Source organism: Daphnia pulex, chromosome 8 (assembly GCF_021134715.1).
Source record: "Daphnia pulex isolate KAP4 chromosome 8, ASM2113471v1".
Classification (NCBI taxonomy): Eukaryota; Metazoa; Arthropoda; class Branchiopoda; order Diplostraca; family Daphniidae; genus Daphnia; species Daphnia pulex.
In genome coordinates this window covers 7,307,327-7,327,804 of record NC_060024.1, presented here as the reverse complement: position 1 = coordinate 7,327,804, position 20,478 = coordinate 7,307,327, and the positions used below count along the sequence as shown (strand labels likewise).

The window sequence follows — 20,478 nt, the reverse complement described above, 5'->3', positions numbered from 1 at the left end:
AGGGCAAGTAAATCAAATAAATCAGCGCTGGGTTATAGTCCATTTATAGCGGACGACCAAATTCGCTTGTCCAATAAAATCTGTGCTGGTTTCTCGGCTGTTAGATCTCGACACTTTGCGGTTTCTGCTATTGTGCAGACGCGTCTAATGTTTCTGGGTCTTCGTAACACTTGGCAGGAGGAGGTAGGGCAACAATAAAAGAAAACAAACGGTAGAATAAACGAATTGCAGCAGCACAGCAGAAGTTATTGAGAGTCTAAAATCTAAAAAAAACAAACCCGCCCAGTCTTATTGCCACTTGCCTTATAGCCTTATAGTAGCTACCGCTGCTGCGGCAAGGTAAGAGGAGTCGACGAAAAACCTGCTCTGAGCCTCGCCCTGTCAGTTGTGGCCAGAAGCTTCACCAAACAAGTGGCGAGTCGACTGCTATCTTCGCATTCTTCGGTTCTTGTTTCGTTTGATTTGATTCTTTTCTCCCCCTCTCTCCCCAGTTGATTTGTTCACAACTCTCTCGGCGCTCAGGGACTTGGAACCGACGATGGCTCAGTGCACCTCCGCTCCCATTTGGCTGTCGCTCCTGACTTTATCGACTTTATGGTTTACCATTCTGGCAGGTAATGCAACATTTGCTTTTGTCTCATTTCCCTCGACACCGGCCAGACCTTCTTCTTTCAAAGTAGAAACGAGCTGAGATCAAAGACGAAACGCCTCTTTTCGGAACTTTGAAAGTCAATTTCGCGAACGGCCAAAATGTTGAAACAAGAAACGCCAAAATTCTGGAAACTGAGCAGCTACATTTTTTAAGAGAGACTGTGAAAGTTTACGATCTCATTTCCAAATGAAACATTCAAAACTGTTATTCAAGGACCAATTGAGACCAGATTTGATTAACCGGTTATTTTGCAAACCTTGAGTATGCGTGAAAACGCCCCACAGATGTTATGTCTCAAAAGTTGTAACTTTGCCTGTCTAAATAAATATCCATGGGCCGTGTTAGATTTGTTACACCTTGAGCTGCATGTCAAAACACAGTAATATCGGAGTGATGTATAATTCTCACTTATGTCATGATACTGTATAGTGAATGTTTATTTATTTCTTTAATTCCTTTTCGTTCATCTTTTTCAGCTCCCACGTCGGACATTAACGTCATGGTGGATGATCCTCAGCGCACTGGTATACATATTTATCATTTCTATATTCCTTCCGCTTCTCAATTGCATTTGTATGCGGAACAATCAGTCCACTTGACTGAGCACAACGGAAAAATGTGAACCTTTTTTTCATTTCTTCTTCCATTCGACTTGCGCGAGTTTGCAGCCCATGATTCTGGTCTTTTCAAAAGATGATCATCATTCTGAAGAAACCTGAACTTGGCAAGTGCCGCTATATGCCACTGACACTATTCGGTTGATTCTGCGTTCGTTTCTTTCTTTCTTTCTTTTTTCTTTCTCGCTGAAAGTTCGAAGACGTGCCCGGATTATTGAAGTCAAACTAGCGGTACCTACCGTGATGTCGACACACAATAGCAAGAGTGAAATATAAATATAACAAAAGAGAGAGAGACACAGCACAGATACAGTCAAAACGGCCGTATATAAGAAATGCTGTCGAACTGTGTGAGTGAGGACTAGCATACAGGTAGAACTAGAATTTTGTTTGAAGGGGGAAGTGTCGGTTGATGACCGTAAAAGACCTTGAAAAGTTCGAACAAAATTCGTCCACGGAATAGAATGAAAGAAAAGAAAAAGAAGAGTAGGTACACTAGTACACTCAAGAGACAAAACAAACGGGCGAGAGATGAAACCGAGAATGGGAAAATGGCTGCTGACAGTGAGCATTCGTTGTTTACAATCGGAATTGGGATTTCGCATTTTGATAACATCTTTGAAATTGTGCCTCATTAGCATATGCAGCGGAGAAACGTGTTTTGTAATTACATACTACATAGCATAGTATACTAAGAGAATACAAATAATAACATGCAGCCCACTGATGAGCTATCTAGCTATCTAGCTAGCGTCCCGCAATTTCAAGGTGGAAACGAATTTAAATTTAAATAAATTTCCAAAGAAAAAACCAGAAGGGCAATCCGGCAATCTAGTCGTTGCCCAGCGGCCATCACTTCTATATACCTGTTACTCCAGTGCATTGGCACCCATTGTCATGTCCTCTGCGGGGTCGATCCCACAAAGAACGTCCGGGGACATAACTGAAATACACAAAACACGTTAAATAAGACAAAAAATAAAATAAAATACTAATACTTGACAGGATGTAAACAACATACCTGAAGGGAAAATACCAGCATATTATAGACTGGTTTCTATTTTAGTTTTTTTTTTGTTAATTTTTTTGGTAAAATTCCTCGGAGAATATAGACACTAAAAAAAAAAACAACGAGAAGAAATTAGCGTACGTGTTTTTCTCCCATTTTGTTTGAACCCTTTTTGGCCGGATGGGTTTCGCGGTTCTGTTGGAATTGGCCAAAAAGTGGAGTCAAGCGTGTCCGAAGTTGCTGAAGGGCAAAGAATTTTCGTGTCGGTTGATACGTGTCGGCGGCATCGAATAATAACCACGTCGCTTTCAAGTCGCCTGGCAATAGTTGTTGTTGTTGGTCTAATGCTTGTTGTATTATTAATAAGTAGCCAACTCTGCTTTATGTATAGAAGTCTGATTGCATGTGTTATGTTTTCTTTCTCACAAGGCTGTTTGTACGATGGGAAATTCTACAACGAAACCGAAGCGGTGGTGACCAAAGAGCCCTGCCTCAACTGCAGCTGCCGGAACGGGGCGTTGCGTTGTCATCTGCAAGTCTGCCCGTTTTTGCACGACATTTATCCACCGCCGGCGGGTTGCGTCTTGGTCGAGAGGAAGAACGCCTGCTGCCCGAAATTGCATTGTCGTAAGTATACTTATCTAATTTTATCTTTTTACTCCCCCTCCCTCCCGGTAGAAAGCGATAATCATTTCTTGTTTAAATTTTTGCGCTTGTCGTAGTGGAATTCCCATGGAGCGATAGCAGAGTCACGTTTTTTTTTTAATCATATCTAGAAGCAGAAGTCAATGACTGCTAAAAGCTAAAAGCATAATTGCACAATTTTTAGTTTGAAATATTTGGCTAGATTAGAACATTCCACTCCAGCCATTCAATTAAAGAGAACCAGCTTTTAATATTAATGAGTCGACTTTAAATTTTGTTATTGCTCAAGAGAATGAGTCGATCCTAAAGGTCCGTGTTGAACGATAAGTTGGCCTTGTTTTTGCAAAGGTTTTAAATTTACGAGGCGTTGGTCATCTGTTGGGCCTTTCACTCGACACTGGGGTTCGATCGCATAAATATGTGTTAAGCAACCGGCTGGTGATACTGTAAAAACGGTCACGAGTTCAGACTTCCCAATCACGTCCACTGTCAACCACACCTTTCACTAGGTTGACAGTGCCAGCACCTATGTAAAATTACTTTTAGTCAACTAACTTAACACAGATAATTCCAGTAAGGGTCCAACAGGTTTCATCTTATATTTAAGGTGACCAACGTTATTACCTTTTTACAAAGTTGTAAAAGGATCCAATCTCATGCGTTACAATAGTTATAAATGTTGAAATCCCCTTCCGTTTGATACAGCCACCACCGGCGGAACCAGCGGCAATCGCCTCTTGCGGAAAGATTACACCGGCCAGGTGTCGGCTTGGAAAGTGCGCGAAGATCTCCGCAAGAGATTGGTGAAACATCTAGCCAGAAGCGGCACAGATAAGCACGGTATGTCGACTGTTTAGTCTATCATTTTTTGTTTTGTTTTGTTAAATTTTGTCAAATTCCATTTTGAAATGTGCGCGCCATTTTTGAAACCCCATCAGGTTGCGTGGACGCCGGGACGTTGTACGCCGACGGCTCGGCCATGATGACGTCGTCAACGTGCGAATATTGTTTCTGTCTCAAAGGGAAACAGACGTGCGTCAAACCCAAGTGCGCCGAACCCGAACTGGAAGGATGCACTCCGCGCTTCCGCGATCTGGCCTGCTGTCCGACTCATTACGATTGCGGTAGGGAATCGTTCACTGCCAAAACTACACACTTCCTGTATAGACATACAACCAAGAATAAATGATGACAAACTAGTTGCTGGTCGCCAAAGCGAAACAGCCCAGTGAGAATTTTTCTTTTGAGTTGCGGTGTACGGGCGACGGACGAAGAATGTCGTCATTATTTGACTGCCCAGCCAAGCGCCCAGCACCGTCTTAATAGTAAACAAAAAAAAAGCAAAAAAACAAAAAGTACAAATGTAGTTGTGTAGCGCTCTACAAAATTCAGTCCTATATTTCATTGATATCAGTAGGGAAACAGGCGTCATCGTGAAACTTAAATCTTAAGAATTTTTAAAATAATGTCCGAGTGCAAAAATAATCTGTCGATGTTTTCATTTCATTCTTTGTTGTTTCCCAACAGCCATGTCGACGACCAACACCACATCCGTCGCTGCCAAAAAGATCACCGCCGAACGTCGAGGTATATACACAATATGTTGACTTTAATAATCTAACGGTAGTTTTGTTGCCGTTTCATGTTTCGCTTATTATTACGCGTAGTATAATTTTTACGAACGTTTTTTCTTTTCTTTTCTTGAAAGGGGGGGATTATTTATGTTTATGGGTGTATTGAACATTTCTTGTCGGTTCGCCGACATTGAACCGTTGAAAAACTAATCATTTACGCATGTAACAAATAAATTTCCAAAACAGGCGACCGCGTTCGTCCGATGACTGCCGCTACGACTGTCGGCAACATGCGGGGGAATGACCGCATTATCGATTCGTCTTCGACGTTGACGTCGTCCTACCATCACCAGAAGGTAGAGGAGAGGGGAAATTCTAAAGATTCCTTCACAGGACATTTACAATTACATCATCGTACGGTTAATTCATCAGATGCATTTCCTTTTCTTTTCTGTTTGTGTTACGTCTAGTTGGCGGAATCGCGCGGGTTTCGAAAGAAGATTCTTGTCAAACGAAACGTCGACAACCAAAAGAAGGAAGCCACTGCTGTGCTCAATCAAATGAAGGTATATCCAACAACTTATTTGTTATTATATGTGGATGATTGTCAATTATTGGTCGAGTCTCCCCCCCCCCCCCCTTTTCATCGGGTGGCCAGTCATTTGTAAATGGCATGTCATAATCCAAGTTTATTGTCGTGGATTCCAGGAGGAGGAACCCATTGCTGTTACCCTAGGACCGGATAGTTTGGCGGACGACCATCCCATCTCGTCATTGGATGCCATCTCGGCCGCTTCCTTCTTCCAACAGGCGATCGACGAAACGGCCGACAATGACGTTCGACTCGACTCGATTGATCACGTCGGAGAACAACATCCCGACTCGCTGGCCGTCGAAGGATCCGTCGTGGAGAGCCGCGTTCCGGCTCCGGCCCTGCTCACGGCGAACACCGACGCACCGGAAGAATCAGCGACGCCGGCGGCAATTAATACGCCAGAGGAGGAAGAGAACGTTCCTACCCCCGAAGAAGTCGAAGATCCGATTTCTTCCCGGCTGGACGAGGAGCCCGAATTGATCACCGACGACGAGCTGGATGCCGAAGCGGCCGAAAGGAACATTGAAGTCAGCGTCTCGTCATCGATATCCTCCGTTTCGCAGTCCACCAATCCGGTCCGAGTTGTCGGGACCAAGGACGAGGCGAATAAAACGAACGCCAGCACGGCCTCACCCATTCCGGCGCCTCCTCCTCAAAGTAGCGCCAATTTACTGCCCGTCGACAACAAGACGGCCAAACCGTTGGTAGATGCCGGTAAAGTCGTTTCTTCGGCGCCAGGGCCTTCAGTTCCGGAAGAGGAAGATTCTCTAGATTACGACTACACCCACATGGAACTGCCACCGTCACTACCGAATCTTGAGTGAGTTCATCTACATTATATTGATGGGCACCACGAAATTCAATTTGTTCGATCGACGACGCGACTAAATCTACAAAATAATTTCCGTTGGTAAAATGAAACCTGAATCAAATTTTGCATTTGTTACTTTCACTGCAGAATCATCCCGTTTGTTGCGGCCGACGCGGTCATGGGCGTGACCAATTTGGAGGAAGACGAGCGGCTCAACTTGGGCGGCGTCATCGAACAGCGCACGCCATTGTCTCAGGCAACGGCCGTCGACGAATTGACCAAGACAGGTTAGTGTCGACTGTCGATCGCCTTTTGTTTTCACCTTTAGCTTGCAAACGTGAATAACCAAACTAATCACGCTTTAAAAACAAAATATCACTAACAACACAATTTTAAAATCTTTTTTAATCTGATTGATTTATAAACTAACTCATTTGCGCACGCTTGATTTTCCTGGCCAACCGTTTTTTTTTTTCTGGGGGACTTGGTTGTACATTTTTGCCTACCCCGATTGGCGTCCGGCGACACGTTTGCACGCCTCTATAGCAGAATACTGCTCAAAGGATGGCAAATTATACAATCACGGCGAGCTGATCAATAGCCAGCAGCCGGACGAGTTGGATGAAGACCCTTGCAATATTTGCCGCTGCATGTTGGGCGAGGTCGTTTGCCACGAAACGCAGTGCGCTCCGCTGCTGCCCGGCTGTCGCCGGCTTGACCAGCCCCATTTCTGTTGCGGACAAGTGGTCTGTGGCGGTAAGTTGTTCATTCTAATGATGACGTCAACTATAGACACACTATCTCTGTCGACCCTCCTCCCACAAAAAAGCTTCTCGGTGTGCATTGATTTTAATATCATCCGCCAACATCAATCGATGATCATTTTACCAAAGAGAAAAGCCCGAATTCATCAAAGGGATTTGAACATTAACGGCAATCGCGAGGATGTAAGAAACGGTGACGTAATCATCATCTGGGAAAATTTCTCGAGTTGGATTTGTGTCTTTTTGTTAATTTGGGTTCTTTTATGATGAGCTGCGTATAACATCTGCTTGAGGTTGATTGCATCTTTACAGTTTTAAAACCCCCCAGCGCGTCTGCCTTCGTTCTTGAGACAAAAGTCTACCAGGACAAAAGAGATTCACATGAATTCCATTCCCGACTAACTAGAGATATAATAGGCGTGGCTCGACAGAAGAAAAAAAAAAGAATACGCATCTTTTGTTCTGCTCAAATTTGAGCGACAGTTTTTCGGTGGTTTTTTTTCCCTTACATTTTTCTGTCCAACTTTGTAGGAAACGTTGATGACCGAGTGGAAACTTTGAACGCCGAGATAACCACCAGTACAATGACGCCCAGCGACAAGGTTCAGCAACCTAAAGAGAAAGTGGAAAAGGAGAAAGAACAATCGAAGGCGGCCGACGAGACATCGACGACGACTCCATCGCCCTCACCGATCCTGGCCTTCAAAGTGACTTTCCCGCCGCGGCCGAGCAGCACCCTGCCTCCGCCACCTCCCACTCCGACTTTCCTCTTGCGGAGATTCCCGACCAACCGGCCGACCGCCCGGCCGACTGCTCCGACGACGCCACCAAGGTCTTTTAACAGCAAATTCAATAAGCCGGCAATCAACAATCTAGTCGGAGTTCCAGCTCCTTTTGCTACAGGTATCAAATTCAATTATAACATCTCGAGACTTTATATAGACTCGATTAAAGATTCCCGCTGCCCATTTCTTTCTTTTTCTTTTTAAATACTTAACGTTCCGGCCAACCCAGAGTCCCAGCACCTGTGTGCCTACTGCGCACAATAATGTGCCCACCCAATTTCTCTCGTCGAGCTGTTCGCCTCATTTCATTATCCGATTGATGCGCTTTGATTGATTTTTCTCATTTCAATTGACGGCGAAGAAAGATTCAGAAACGAAAATCAGCAGAGACTTGCTCAGAGATAGTAGCAGCAGGGTTGAAACATAAAAGCCGTTTCCAGCCGATCAACTCCCATCGGGAAATGGAATAGAAAATGAAGTAGAAAAAACGGATGTATTTAGGCAAGAGGGGGAGGGGGACATCGATTATTTACCCGTCGTTTTCTTTTTTCTTATTCCTTCACCATTTCTTTCTTTTCTTTAAACGACGCCGTAGTATACGAAGCTATAGGCCTGGAGCACTTTTATTTACGCGTATCCTGTGTGATCCGAGATTGATCGATTTTCTTTGCAACTGAATTATTCTCATTTGTATCCCGCTGAAAAATAGGAGGTCTGAGGATTGATAGCTGCAACATCTACGGCCAGATGTACCGAGTGGGTCGCATCATTGACGAGCTGTCCGGACCGTGCGTCGAATGCAAATGCACAGAGATCGGCGTCAATTGCGTCAATCTCAAGTGCTAATTATACCAGACTCTGCTGGCGTTTTGTATCCGATGATCTGAGTCGTTCCGACGTTCGCGTCCAGCATATATGATCGAGTGGTCTATTCGGCACACTTCATTAACAGCATATCACTATTATACATCCTTTCAAACCTTTTTTGTATTTTTTTCGGGGATTCTTTGGCTTCCTTCGATTTTTCTTATTTGGCTTTGTTGTATACTGTATGTATGTCGACTGGCACAAGCATATGACGCGCATTTTTTTTTATTTATTTTTTTTTAATAAGGTGCTGTGCGATGGTCTTCCCCTTTTTATTTATTTTTTTAATTTTTTTAATTTTTTTTATTTTTTTTTGAAATTTTGTATTTCTTTTCTCGTGTTCTTCTTTGTTAAATCCTTTCGCCCAATGTTTACTGTATGTCTACAAGTTTGGTCCGATTGAACGAAATATAAAAACTGTGCAATGAATTCATAATTTCCTTCTTGTGTCGACACAGGGAAATAAAACTCCGCTGCCGACAACACTTATTAAATCTCAATATTTATTTCTGGCAATAATGTTCGATGCTGTATACGCCACGCAGTTGAGTGATAGTAGTACGCGGAGCACAAAAATCATTCCAAGAGCCCTATAAGGAATAATGTTATAATGAAGGCCAGAAAAAGAAACGAATAAATATGATGCAGTGTCGTGTCGCCGGCAGATGGAGATGGATTGACAAGCTCGCCAGCTAGGTCTTGACGCATGCTCTGAGTCTCTCGCACGCACAATCCTGCACACTCCCGCTATATATCGAGGAGCGAATCAGGGAGGAGCAACTCTTATTAAAAAAGAGAGCAGGAAAAAAAGTCCTGATCGCCAGACATATGACCTGTTGCCCCGCGTCCTCTGCGTCCTCAGATGTCGACCGCCCTTGTCGGTGATCACTTCCTGCCACTTTCTTCCGTTACGTGAAAAAACCGAAAAATTCAAATTCAACCAAATTCGATTTGGTTGATACGCCCAAGTTCGCTGAATTTTATTATTACCCCCAATTGGTTTTCGGTTCGGAAAAATTGACAGACCGATTTCAATTGGAAATCTTGCGTCCGAAGAAGCGATCGCTTCAGCGAGTGATGGTGGTCATCATGACCGGAGCGGGAGGTGATTCAAAACTGCAGTTGTCAAAACTGACCGAAAAAAAGAACAAGTGATTGATTTTGGTTTATTTTTCCTTTTTTTGCAAATTTAAATTTTGTCATCATTGACGACGAACCCTGCGGAAACTTGCGCTTCAGGACACAGCGGTATGAGATTTTAGTGTGCCAGTAAATTTCTTTCGTCGCCCTACAATTTCCAGCTGCGTCCGTCCTCGTTCCGGTTAGGGAAAAAAGTAGAAGACCATAACATCAAACATGCAACGTCTCAAGAATAGAGTTGATAACTGGATGGGGTAAGTTAAATCGTGTCTTATATATTCCTTTTTCGCTCTATTATCCTTTGCCTATTATTAATTCATAATAATCTGACATCCGAGATTGTGGGTTGCATCTCGGCAATCAAGCGGACGGGACGGCCGCGTCGGAATTAGTGAATTTACGACCAGATGTCATTAGTCAGCCAGAATGAAACTTGTATAAGACGTCGGCCCCATATAATAATCCCGCGATTTACAAACAGCTTATTCCATATACTTCAGATGGCACTATAGTCTCAACTCACATGAAATTCCCAACATCTATACTATTATTATTATTATTGTTTGCGCACTTTCTAACTGAATTCTGTGTCACATTTCTATCGTGACTAGCTATATCTTCTGCCTGCCGTTTCTCTAAACTCAAAACTAAACTCAAAGTTCGTTTGTGTTGGTTTCAGTAAGAGCAGCAACGCAGATGGGACCAACAGCAGCCTGCCACCTAACGAAATCACGGCGCTCAATAAGCCGCCGGTGTCGCGGACCTTGTCGAGCGAAGGGGAGCCGCGCGAAACCTGGAACAAGAAGGTCGATTTCCTCCTCTCTGTCATCGGCTTCGCCGTCGATCTCGCCAACGTATGGCGCTTCCCCTACTATTGTGAGTACTTTGGTCTCCTATATCATCAGCTCGTCGCACTCCTATTCGCCACTGTGATTCAAAGCTTCAAATTGCAATTGTGTCTGTCTCTTTTTTTATCCCGACTCTATCAAAACAACGACGTGGAATCTGGAACCCTTTCAACTCTGCCAGGCTACAAGAACGGAGGAGGTAAAATCTTTCTTTTTGCCAAATAGCACGATCCCTCTTCATTTCTATTACTGTTTTTTTCTTTCTTTCTATCGTCTGTAGTATTTGTTCGAACGAGAGCTCTATAGTCTTTTGACAAAAAAAAAGACAGAGGTTCAACTTAGAGGTTTCGACTGCGTGACAGTGACTTTTGATTTTTATTTTCTTCTATTTCATTTCATTTTTGGGGAGACAAACCAATCGAGCTGGACGATCTGGTGCTGTCTGCACGTCACGTAGAAAAAGGCACTCGACGAGAAAACAAGAGAGAGAGAGAGAGTTAAAGGAAGAAATAGAGGGGCGGGCGCGACTGGTTGGCGGTTGTGTGTTGCCATAATACTCTCCGCAATCACGCGAATGAAGTGGGGATGCCAGCCGGCTAACATTGCGGTCGTTCATCATCAAGTGTGCGATATGACGCGCAGGATTTTGAAGGAGTCGTGATCAGTATGAAAGCGGGGCGCCGTAGAGAGGAGAGGAGTCTGTAGAGGACTGACGGCAATAGAACAAGACCCCGCGTCGCGTCGCGTCGCGGGTGCGAGATTGAATCTGGCCCGCCGCGAGTCTTATTCGTCCGCTTTTCTGCTGCTCAAAGTGTCGAGCTGCGCTTCCTCTTGGCAACATCTCATTCGCATCTTGGTAATAGGATGGGCGTCCTTATAATGCGCGCCCCGCTATTGTTTATATGACTAGTGCCAGACTCTGAGAGTCAGAGAGACGATATCAAAAGGGGGGAACTAGGAGACTAGGCACGAACGCTAGAAAAGAGACTCGTATAGGGGGTTAGGGGGGAGAGATGGCGGATACAAGCAAATCCTCGAGCTGAGCATTTATCTTCTCTGTCTCTCGTCGTATAAGGACAACGTAAAAGAGTTGTTGGGAGGGGGGAGGGGAGGTCAGGACTCAGCAGGAGAGAAAGAACAAGAGAAAAAAGGAGCTGGAAATTCTCGGCTTGGCTTCCGAGATCTCGAAATCCTCCACCACATCCAATATGCGCTAACGTTTTATAAACCCAACTCGTAAATTAACGAATGCGGCGATATAATAGTTGTGTGCGCGGCTCATGAGGGGCCCGGCCCTATATATCCCTCCGCCAGCTCTGCTAACAAATAAACGCCATCGAATCTCATTGGGGGGCTGTCATAATACTATCATAATAAAGCAAATAAACCAAAACGCCAACCTCATATGTCCCAAATACAGAGCACAGCAGCTCTGTCTGGGTCTCTGTACACATTTCGAGTTGAGCAATAGATCCGAGAAAATGCATCTCTTTTTTTTCTTCTTGCCTCTCTTAATACGTCCATCGTGAACGTATTTCTCATCACATTTTTTCGGTTGCATCTCCCCCTGGCCGTTAATTAGCTTTGCCCGCCTTGCGCTCTTATATGTATATTCTACTGCCTTAGTTCCTCTACACATATCCCCGGCCCTGTTCCTTTCTATCTGCAAGCTATATCTTAAATAATATATACTTTCCCCTTTTTTGGGGGTTTTTTTCGGTTCTCTGCTGACAATCAAATTACCATGCCCAAAATCATCGGCTAGAAATATTTCCCGCGGGAGTCAGCGTCCGTATAGAGCTGTCGTCTTCACCGCTCTACCCTATCACAGCATCATATATATGTATAATACATATATATCCGCTTTGGATTCGTGTGTTATTACAGCACACACAATAAATGAAAATACATAATTAAGCTACACTAGACTATTAGCAGGCATACGCTTTGTGTAACTTACATGGACTTCTGATTCGAGTTGACCAGCTCCTCGTCCCCCCCCCCCTCCTTTAATTTCTCCATGGCATGTTGATTAGTAGTTGATTAAATATGTTTAAGTCTATATATTGAAATTCCATCGTGTAACCTAAGCCGGAAAAAAAAACTCATTTTAGTATACGACCCCACGTTTGATCAGCGATGGTTATGTCAAAACAAAAAGGGAAATATTTATATTTCCACCGAACAATGTAACCGCCCAGTAGAAAAGTAATATTGAAACGACTCTGGGTCTATTAGTAACCCGGCCTTACTGTCAAATTAATCTCTTAATGAAGAGCAGAACGGAAACTGTCAAACCCAATTTCTCTCGTTTCATATTATTGCGGGAGAGATTCTATCTTTTTTAACGCATTGCTTCGGCGGTTCGGCCCTCTGTGTATCTAGTCTTTGCTCTATTTCCAATGTAGACGCTAGACGATTCAAACCGTTTTGATAAAACGTGTCAGTAAAGAGCATCTCGTTTGTCATTCTGTTTTTCGTTTTTTCTTCTTCTTTACATTGGATCAAGAGTTATAAATCAGAGTCGGCCTTTGTCAACCGTCACCTCTCCTCATGTGATGCTTTAGACGCTTTAAGTGCACCGTCTGAATGAGCCAGGAGCGAAGAAGACTCGAGCCGGAAAGGGGTCGAATATTTTCCCTGCAGTGTAGTAGTACAATACGTGACACTGTATTACGCCTGACTGCGGCCAGCAGAGAGAGAGAGAGAGAGAAGAAGAAGAAGTGAGGGCTTTTAGCGGGAGGCTTGACGGAGGGTCCTTGTGTGCCAGTTTGCAGCTGTGTTGATGGATGCTTGAGGCCCTAGTGTGCCCAGTGTCATATCGTCCCATGATAGTAGCACAGAGTATAATCGAGTATAATATAGTAATCTGGAACGCTTGGCTCATATCAAGATCGAGATGTGGATTGATCGTCAGTTGTTGGCAGATTTTTGATGGCACGATAAGCGATATATGCACATGTGAAATGTTTATTTTTTTTCTCTCTTTCCAATGTTTGTGTACATGACAGGTGCCTTTTTAATACCATATGGGATCATGCTCTTCGTCGGCGGAATACCACTCTTCTACATGGAACTGGCCCTCGGACAGGTAATATATCCGTCACATATTTTTAGTTTGTTTACCTCCGATGTCCGTTAGGCTTCTTTCAGCCGGCAATCATCGTAATCTTCTCGAATTACTATACTCGCATTGCAGTTCTACCGGAAAGGCGCCATTACCAGCTGGGGTAGGATCGTTCCCCTGTTCAAAGGTAATCGCTCTCTCGCCTTAACCACCAAATTATTACCACTGAAAAAAAAAAATGAAATTCAGACACACACGCCACTCATTTATTTCTTTAAGACTTTTGTTTTGTTTGTTTGTCTCCTGTTTTATTTTTAGTTGATGTTATTTGCGTATACTATTAATACCGCGTAATGTTTATTTTGTTTAATGTTTTTACGGACGCATAAGATTATTAGTTGGATGATAAATGTTCTGAATGACGTCAGACGATGAACAAAAAACGCCAGCAAACAGCAGAATTAAGTATATGGTAACAGGCTTAACAGCGTGACTGACTGCCGTTTCAGTCTGCACTTGGTTATCGTCCGGCCAGTGATGTCATCACACACACACAATTTAGCTCATTCCCGCCGACAGACACGGTTCAGCAGCAGCAGCATCATGCGTTTCAGAAACGTTGCAAACATTAACTTTTGCTTACAAGTCAACATAGCACTTATTTACGTTATTTTTTAAAACAAAGTTCGTTGCGGTCGTTTCCCTTTTATAGGTGCTCTCAAGTCCCGTTATCCTGCGCTGGTAATTTATTTGGTTTCAATCGCTGCTATTTGATGGAACGCAGTTAAAAAACAAAAACAAACTAGGCAGTATCAAGTTTAAAATAATATATTCGAGTATACTTACAAGATATCAAATTCATTGTTGAAATAAGAGTGCACATACATATTGAAGGTCTAGAGATTCCTGACCGAATTGAGCGATGGATTGGACATGTGTCTAGTCATTGGCGAGACCTGGGACGATGGATCATATGTGCGACTATTTGTTCGCTCAACTTGGGGTATTGTAGAGGGAAACGGGGCAGATGTCCATTACAGTTGCCAACCAGACGTCTTGCCGCTCGACTGGACTATCATAGAAAAAATCGCCGAATAATGAGCCCAGCGTCGACAGAAGAAATCCAGTCCCGTTTATTCGCCTTTTTCGTTCACTGGATGTAATCGTCCGTTCTAACGATCAGATCCGTTGGGTTTATTCAGCTTCCTGTAGCCGGCGCCCGCCATAGGTCTACAATAATGTCCAAGTCCAGCAAGATTCGAAAAGCCAGTGAATAGTATAAGAATGCGGTCGATTTTCCCATTGTGGCCGGTTACATACCCGACCGTCGCCGTTAATTGGATCGACGGGAAATATTCTTTTCTCCCTCCACTTGTGTGTCAAAGTCCGTCCCGTCTCGTCCCGTCCCGTCCCTGTGTCACAGGACACGACTGGCGATTTTCTTAGTGGCGCAGAGTTGACATGAGAGTCTAATAAAACTGGACGGGCGCGTATGCGTTGTAACTGTCCAACAGGAATCGGATTCGCCGTCGTCCTCATCGCTTTCTACGTCGACTTTTTCTACAACGTCATCATCGCTTGGGCTCTGCACTTCTTCTTCGCTTCGTTTACCAGCCAATTACCGTGGACCACTTGCTCCAATTCGTGGAACACACCTCAATGCGCCGAGGTATATATACACTCAAAAAACGTTTCGTTTTTTTTTTTCTTCTTTCTTTCTTTCCAAGTTGTTGAATTGGACACACAAAAAAAAGAAAGAGAGAACGAGGGAAAATGCAGCTCTTCTTACACACGCCTTACATAATACATACAGACGTTTTGTACGCGATCAATTGATCAAATATGGAAACACTTTGGAAAAACTGAACTAGTTGTGTGGCGCAAATGAATTGAAAATGATTCCGGTCCCGTCATTTTTTTTATCAGGTGAATCACGAGTTCAACGGCAGCTTCTACATCGTCAACAATCGCAGCGTTATCAGCCAGATGAACAACAGCGAGACGATGATGTCCGATCTGGACGGCATTAGCGAATTGAATTCCACCCAACAGTCAACCAATTTCACGTCAGCCGCTTGGGAATATTTCGTGTAAGGCTCTCTCTCTCTCTCTCCAATGATATCCCTATTTAGACTATACACTCTATGCATGCCGGTTGCGTATACACGCCGACAAAGCTGAAACAAAAAACAAAAAAAGGGAATGGATATAAATAGAATTGAAATTTTTCCTTGTGTATCTGTCGGTTTCCGTTGGTAAAAGGCGCGGTTTACTGGAACTGAACCAAAGCAAAGGTATCGACGATCTCGGTCGAATCAAATGGGACATTGCTCTGTGTCTTCTCGTCGTCTACTTGATCTGCTACTTCAGTTTATGGAAGGGAATTTCCACGTCCGGCAAGGCAAGTGAAATCCCGTATTCTACAGTCGCCTTTCGTTGTCAACTAACCTACAAACGCAAAGAAGAAAACAAACAACTGTTCTGCTCTAAATCGCCTTTATTAATTACTTTTACTTTACAATTTGTCTTTTCTTTCTCTCCGTACCGACGAAAAACAAACGGGCGGCGCGCACCGGCAGGTTGTTTGGTTCACGGCGCTCTTCCCGTATGTTGTTCTCTTTATCCTTTTGGTGCGGGGAATAACGCTGCCGGGATCAGCCGAAGGCATCCGTTACTACCTATCGCCCAACTTTGAAGCACTCAAAAAAGCCGAGGTGGGTTATTTCTCTCCGATTGAGAACATATCGGTTCGTTTATTGCGTTTCGCATATTCAGCCAAAATGTTTGCCAATGAATTATTATGCTGTAATGTAAAAGTACCGTATGTTGGCTCAAATCTGAATTACCAATTCAATTGTTTTGATCGATGCTTGCGTGCATATTATTGAAGGTCTGGGTGGATGCAGCCACGCAGGTGTACTTTTCGCTGGGTCCAGGTTTTGGCGTTCTGCTGGCATTCGCCTCTTACAACAAGTTCCACAATAACGTTTACAAGTAAGTAGGCTTACGACCGCCTTACTTACGTACATGACCAGCTAAAGTATTTCATGTATATAGTACAGTAAGTGTGTGTTTGACTCTAGCCCCTACTTTTTTTAATATTATTTCTAACAACTAAAAGATAATAACTGCTGATATATTCTTCTGTTCAACACCAGCCCCCCCTACAGCATTTACCTTCCAAATTTAATGGGCCTTGAAGTTTCTGACGACGTCATTAATTTAAAATTCTATGTGTGTTTCTTTATGACTACAATGTACATGTAGGCGACGTTAATAGTTACACATGAGTAAAACCCTTGAAAGCTTTGTCAGACCGTCAGACCTTCAAAGCGAAAAAGGAAAAAAGGGATGGCAGATGGTTCGAAGCCACAAATGTCACGAGTCGAAGAAAGTTGCCGGTTACATCAGCAGCAGCACTGGCTGTTGTTGTACACGCATAATACATAGGCTACGCGATCGTCATAATCTGGTGTTTAGAAAAAATTGCCGGCCAAGTTGCGTGCTGTCAAGTTGATCTCGTGCTTAGCCGAGGCGAGCCGATATCGAGGAAAACACAAAATGTCGCTCGTGTACGTATCCAAGCCAAATGGTTACAAACCACCAGAGTTCGGTCCATAATAAGAATTAGGACACCTATTCCTTGATCCAATTTCGGTCTAGATACCTTACAATATCTACGTCACACGTATATTTTGCTATTATAGTAGCCTACACACTTACACAGCTTAACCGGCTGACATGCGTGTGGAAGTATTAAAATAGTTTATCCTTCACCCCATGGCTAACACTGAACAAACTCCCCAAAAAAACAAAAAAACAGGGACGCGATGCTGACATCTTTAATTAACTGCTCGACGAGTTTTCTGGCCGGTTTCGTCATCTTTTCCGTGCTGGGTTATATGGCGCTGCGTTCGGGAAAACCTATTGACCAGGTGGCGACCGAAGGACCGGGTCTCGTCTTTGTCGTTTATCCGGAAGCCATCGCCACCATGCCCGGATCCACTTTCTGGTCGTTGCTCTTCTTCATGATGCTTATGACTCTTGGACTCGACAGCTCCGTACGATCTCATCGTTCTCAAAATTCCCATTTTCTTTTTTTGTTTCATCTTTAATTTTGACATGCTTATTGTTGTTTCTTCTTTTACCTTTGCGATGAACAGTTTGGTGGGTCAGAGGCCATCATTACGGCACTCAGCGATGAATATCCAATCATTGGTCGTCATCGAGAGATTTTCGTCGGTTGTTTATTCAGCGTCTACTTTGTCGTTGGATTGGCTTCCTGTTCTCAGGTAACATGTCATTCGATATGGTTGGACTCGGTTCTTCTTTTTCTCCCATCACTTTATTCATTTGAGTCGTTTCTCTTACTATCTCGCTATCTCTATTCCATCCAGGGTGGTTTTTACTTTTTCAACTTGCTCGATCGCTTCGCTGCCGGCTTCTCCATCCTCATCGCCGTTCTATTTGAATCCATCGCCGTGTCCTGGATTTATGGTAGATATATATAACTAGATATAAATTAGGCTTACTACTTTGCCTCTGCTCCCCCACCATCGATTGCCCGACGTAGAGTTGAGCGGCACATCACACACGGACCCAAAGTATACAGCTGCTCGGTATTATACAACCCTGTCGTGGTTTTCATTAAGTAGCTAGCTCTCTGTGATGAGTCTTTTGAGGAAGAAAGTAACGTCGTTATCGTTCATGCGCCCAGCACTTCATATATATCTAGACTATAGACTGCAAAACTATTACATGCTGGCCTGGTTGAATTCAATGTTGATCGCCCTTCTCCCTCTCTCTCTCTCTCTCGCTCGACTCTATAACTCGCTAACAATATTTGTTGTCGGAAATGAAAAACAGGGATCGATCGCTTCTGTCAAGATATCAAAGCCATGACTGGTTTCTGCCCAGGAATCTACTGGCGAGTTTGTTGGAAGTTCATCGCTCCCATCTTTCTCATGGTAAAGATTGCTCAAAAATGGATTCACATTCGCTATCGATCCGGCAAAGAAAGAAAGAAAGAAACAAAAAACAAATTTTTGTTGTTGTTGTTTTAAAGGGCATTATTGGCTACGGATTGTGGGACTACAAGCCGCTGGAATACGATGGTTACATCTACCCGACGTGGGCCAACGTCCTCGGCTGGTGTATAGCCGGATCCAGCATCGCCATGATACCCACCGTCGCCATTTACCAGATCCTAATCACACCAGGAACTTTTTGTCAAGTACGTTCTAGAATCTACTATATAGGAAGAGAAGCCTGCACAAAACACATTGTTCCGAATCTCTCATATTTTAAAAATTCTCTGTTTTATTTAGCGAATGAAAATATTGGTGACGCCGTACGTCGTCCAGCACGAGTCGATGACGGTGGTAGACAACGCCATGACCACCGAACGACCCACCACTCTATTGATCATCGATGAAAATTTCAAGACGACTTCTACGGATCGGAGCACCTACGTCTAAGTGGTTCATCTCTTTCTCTCCATCTCTTCCATTTTCTCTTTTGTCAAAAAAGATGGGAGCGGATGGGCTGGAATATCCGTCCTCCGGATGTACGGCCCGCTTCTTCTTCTTTTTTACATCTAATGAATATGAGAAGTTGAGAATAGAGCATATCTTTGATTCGACAATTGTTTTGTACGATCGTGTATGAGTGACTGACGATAACCAAGAAAGATGATGGGAGAGATTGACGGATCAACGGATCAAAATAATTGGGTCTTTTTCTAGTCACATTTTTGGCCCACAAGGGGTGCGAGTCGTCGTTGTTTTTTCGATTTACCTATATCTTTTGTGGTGGTTTTTTTTTTCAATTTGATTTGTCATTGATTGATTTATTATTATCCGTATGGAATTGCACTGTCTCTAGATTTCAACTGGACACCTGTATCTGCGCAACTGAAATCGTTGTTTCACATACACTACTAAAGAACGCGTCAGTTCCGTCTGAAATGATTAGTTTTCATATCTATTAGATATTTGTTCATATCAACTCACGTCTGTTGCTACGTATACTCTTCTTCTTATACTCACTTTCATTTGCCCGTTTGTATTTTTCTACTCAACTTGTCGCAATCGGCGCAGACTCTCTTCATTTATATAATTCGTGTTGATCTGTTTCAGTGTTCCGTCTGTTACATATAGTGCCGGAAAGAACCCGGCCGGCATTTTTTTGTACGCAGTGTCTCTATTTTGTGTTGGAACTTTTTGATCCCATCACGGAGTTGTAATGATTTAATCCCTCGCCCCTCCTTCTCCCGCTATTATTAAATGCCCAACAGCGAAAAAAAGAAAAGCAGCAGCAGCAGCATGTGCAACAACAATGGCGTTCCGCATACAACAGCCAGTATCCGGAGCGCCACTTGTCTTTCGACTGTATAACTCCAATGCGCCTCTCTAATACTTTTCTCTCTTAATTCCACATTCTTCTATATGATACGATATACGATGATGAATAATGACACACACACAGTACGATTTTTTATTTTTATTTCATTTTTTCATCCCCCTTCTTTTGTGCGTGAGTGTTAGTGGATTTCTATATGCCACAGTATCTCCCAAAGTCATTTGCCAACAAAAACAAAACCGAAAATAAACAACAAGTTTTTCGGTTTTTCTTTTCAAAACTTTTAGTGCACGGCACTGCTGTATAGTTACTACGGTAGCCTATGTATATATGTGTCTACTCTGCAGTTGTGTTGCACACGGGCCAAAAATGGCTAACCACACGGAGGAGGTGGCAAAGTGCTTTCACCACAAGGACTTTTTTTTGTTTTTTTTGTTTTTTACAGAACTCGCTCATCGACACTTTCAAATTGGGGGAGGCCGTTATTAATCTAACGAGGTAGTAGATGTTATTAAATTTTGGAAATTCAGGTTTTTCCTTGAGGACACTCTATGGGATAGTGAACAGTTTGAAATGAAAGTGTGGGCACTGTGGCACTTTCTCCCGTGTCGGACTCTTCGCAACCAATTCACAGGGATCCGTAGACGAGAATGCGGAGCACACACAGCACACATAGCACCATTTACCAGCAGTCCAATCAATTAAACTGCAACGCTTTCAAAGTTTGCTTTTGAAAGTTTGGAA

The 20,478-nt window shown here is 43.4% G+C and overlaps 2 protein-coding genes across 5 annotated transcripts; both read left to right on the top strand.

Annotated features, from left to right (window-relative positions):
* Window positions 1-298: 298 nt before the first annotated feature.
* LOC124200900 (cell surface glycoprotein 1-like) lies at window positions 299-8,748 on the top strand. Of its 3 annotated transcripts, none has more exons than XM_046597259.1 (13): window positions 358-614; window positions 1,129-1,176; window positions 2,708-2,905; window positions 3,629-3,763; window positions 3,862-4,047; window positions 4,451-4,510; window positions 4,744-4,853; window positions 4,968-5,063; window positions 5,206-5,912; window positions 6,051-6,190; window positions 6,453-6,659; window positions 7,199-7,570; window positions 8,162-8,748. In XM_046597259.1, exons 1-13 carry the CDS (start codon window positions 539-541, stop codon window positions 8,296-8,298), a joined length of 2,472 nt encoding a protein of 823 aa, XP_046453215.1. In that variant the 5' UTR covers window positions 358-538; the 3' UTR covers window positions 8,299-8,748. The 3 variants fall into 3 exon arrangements, with proteins under 3 accessions (XP_046453216.1, XP_046453215.1, XP_046453214.1); XM_046597258.1 differs by having other exon boundaries at window positions 359-614; window positions 6,450-6,659; XM_046597260.1 differs by lacking the exon at window positions 6,453-6,659 and having other exon boundaries at window positions 299-614.
* A 354-nt stretch (window positions 8,749-9,102) lies between these two features.
* LOC124200901 (sodium-dependent dopamine transporter-like) lies at window positions 9,103-19,862 on the top strand. 2 transcript variants are annotated; one of them, XM_046597262.1, is made up of 17 exons: window positions 9,103-9,424; window positions 9,566-9,713; window positions 10,139-10,335; window positions 10,489-10,506; window positions 13,319-13,398; window positions 13,507-13,561; window positions 14,889-15,043; window positions 15,301-15,464; window positions 15,637-15,775; window positions 15,954-16,088; window positions 16,265-16,368; window positions 17,198-17,435; window positions 17,538-17,666; window positions 17,772-17,871; window positions 18,241-18,341; window positions 18,440-18,607; window positions 18,702-19,862. In XM_046597262.1, the coding sequence occupies exons 2-17, from the start codon at window positions 9,676-9,678 to the stop codon at window positions 18,849-18,851; spliced, it is 1,971 nt and encodes a 656-aa protein (XP_046453218.1). In that variant the 5' UTR covers window positions 9,103-9,424; window positions 9,566-9,675; the 3' UTR covers window positions 18,852-19,862. The 2 variants fall into 2 exon arrangements, with proteins under 2 accessions (XP_046453218.1, XP_046453217.1); XM_046597261.1 differs by having other exon boundaries at window positions 9,559-9,713.
* The last annotated feature ends 616 nt before the right edge of the window (window positions 19,863-20,478 follow it).

Coding starts and splice junctions, on each gene's coding strand:
- LOC124200900 (XM_046597258.1), top strand. CDS start 539: ATGGCTCAGTGCACCTCCGCTCCCATTTGGCTGTCGCTCCTGACTTTA. Junction 4,854..4,967: donor CGTCCTACCATCACCAGAAG/GTAGAGGAGAGG, acceptor TGTTACGTCTAG/TTGGCGGAATCGCGCGGGTT. Junction 7,571..8,161: donor TCCAGCTCCTTTTGCTACAG/GTATCAAATTCA, acceptor GCTGAAAAATAG/GAGGTCTGAGGATTGATAGC.
- LOC124200901 (XM_046597262.1), top strand. CDS start 9,676: ATGCAACGTCTCAAGAATAGAGTTGATAACTGGATGGG. Junction 15,776..15,953: donor GAATTTCCACGTCCGGCAAG/GCAAGTGAAATC, acceptor GCGCACCGGCAG/GTTGTTTGGTTCACGGCGCT. Junction 16,089..16,264: donor AAGCACTCAAAAAAGCCGAG/GTGGGTTATTTC, acceptor ATATTATTGAAG/GTCTGGGTGGATGCAGCCAC.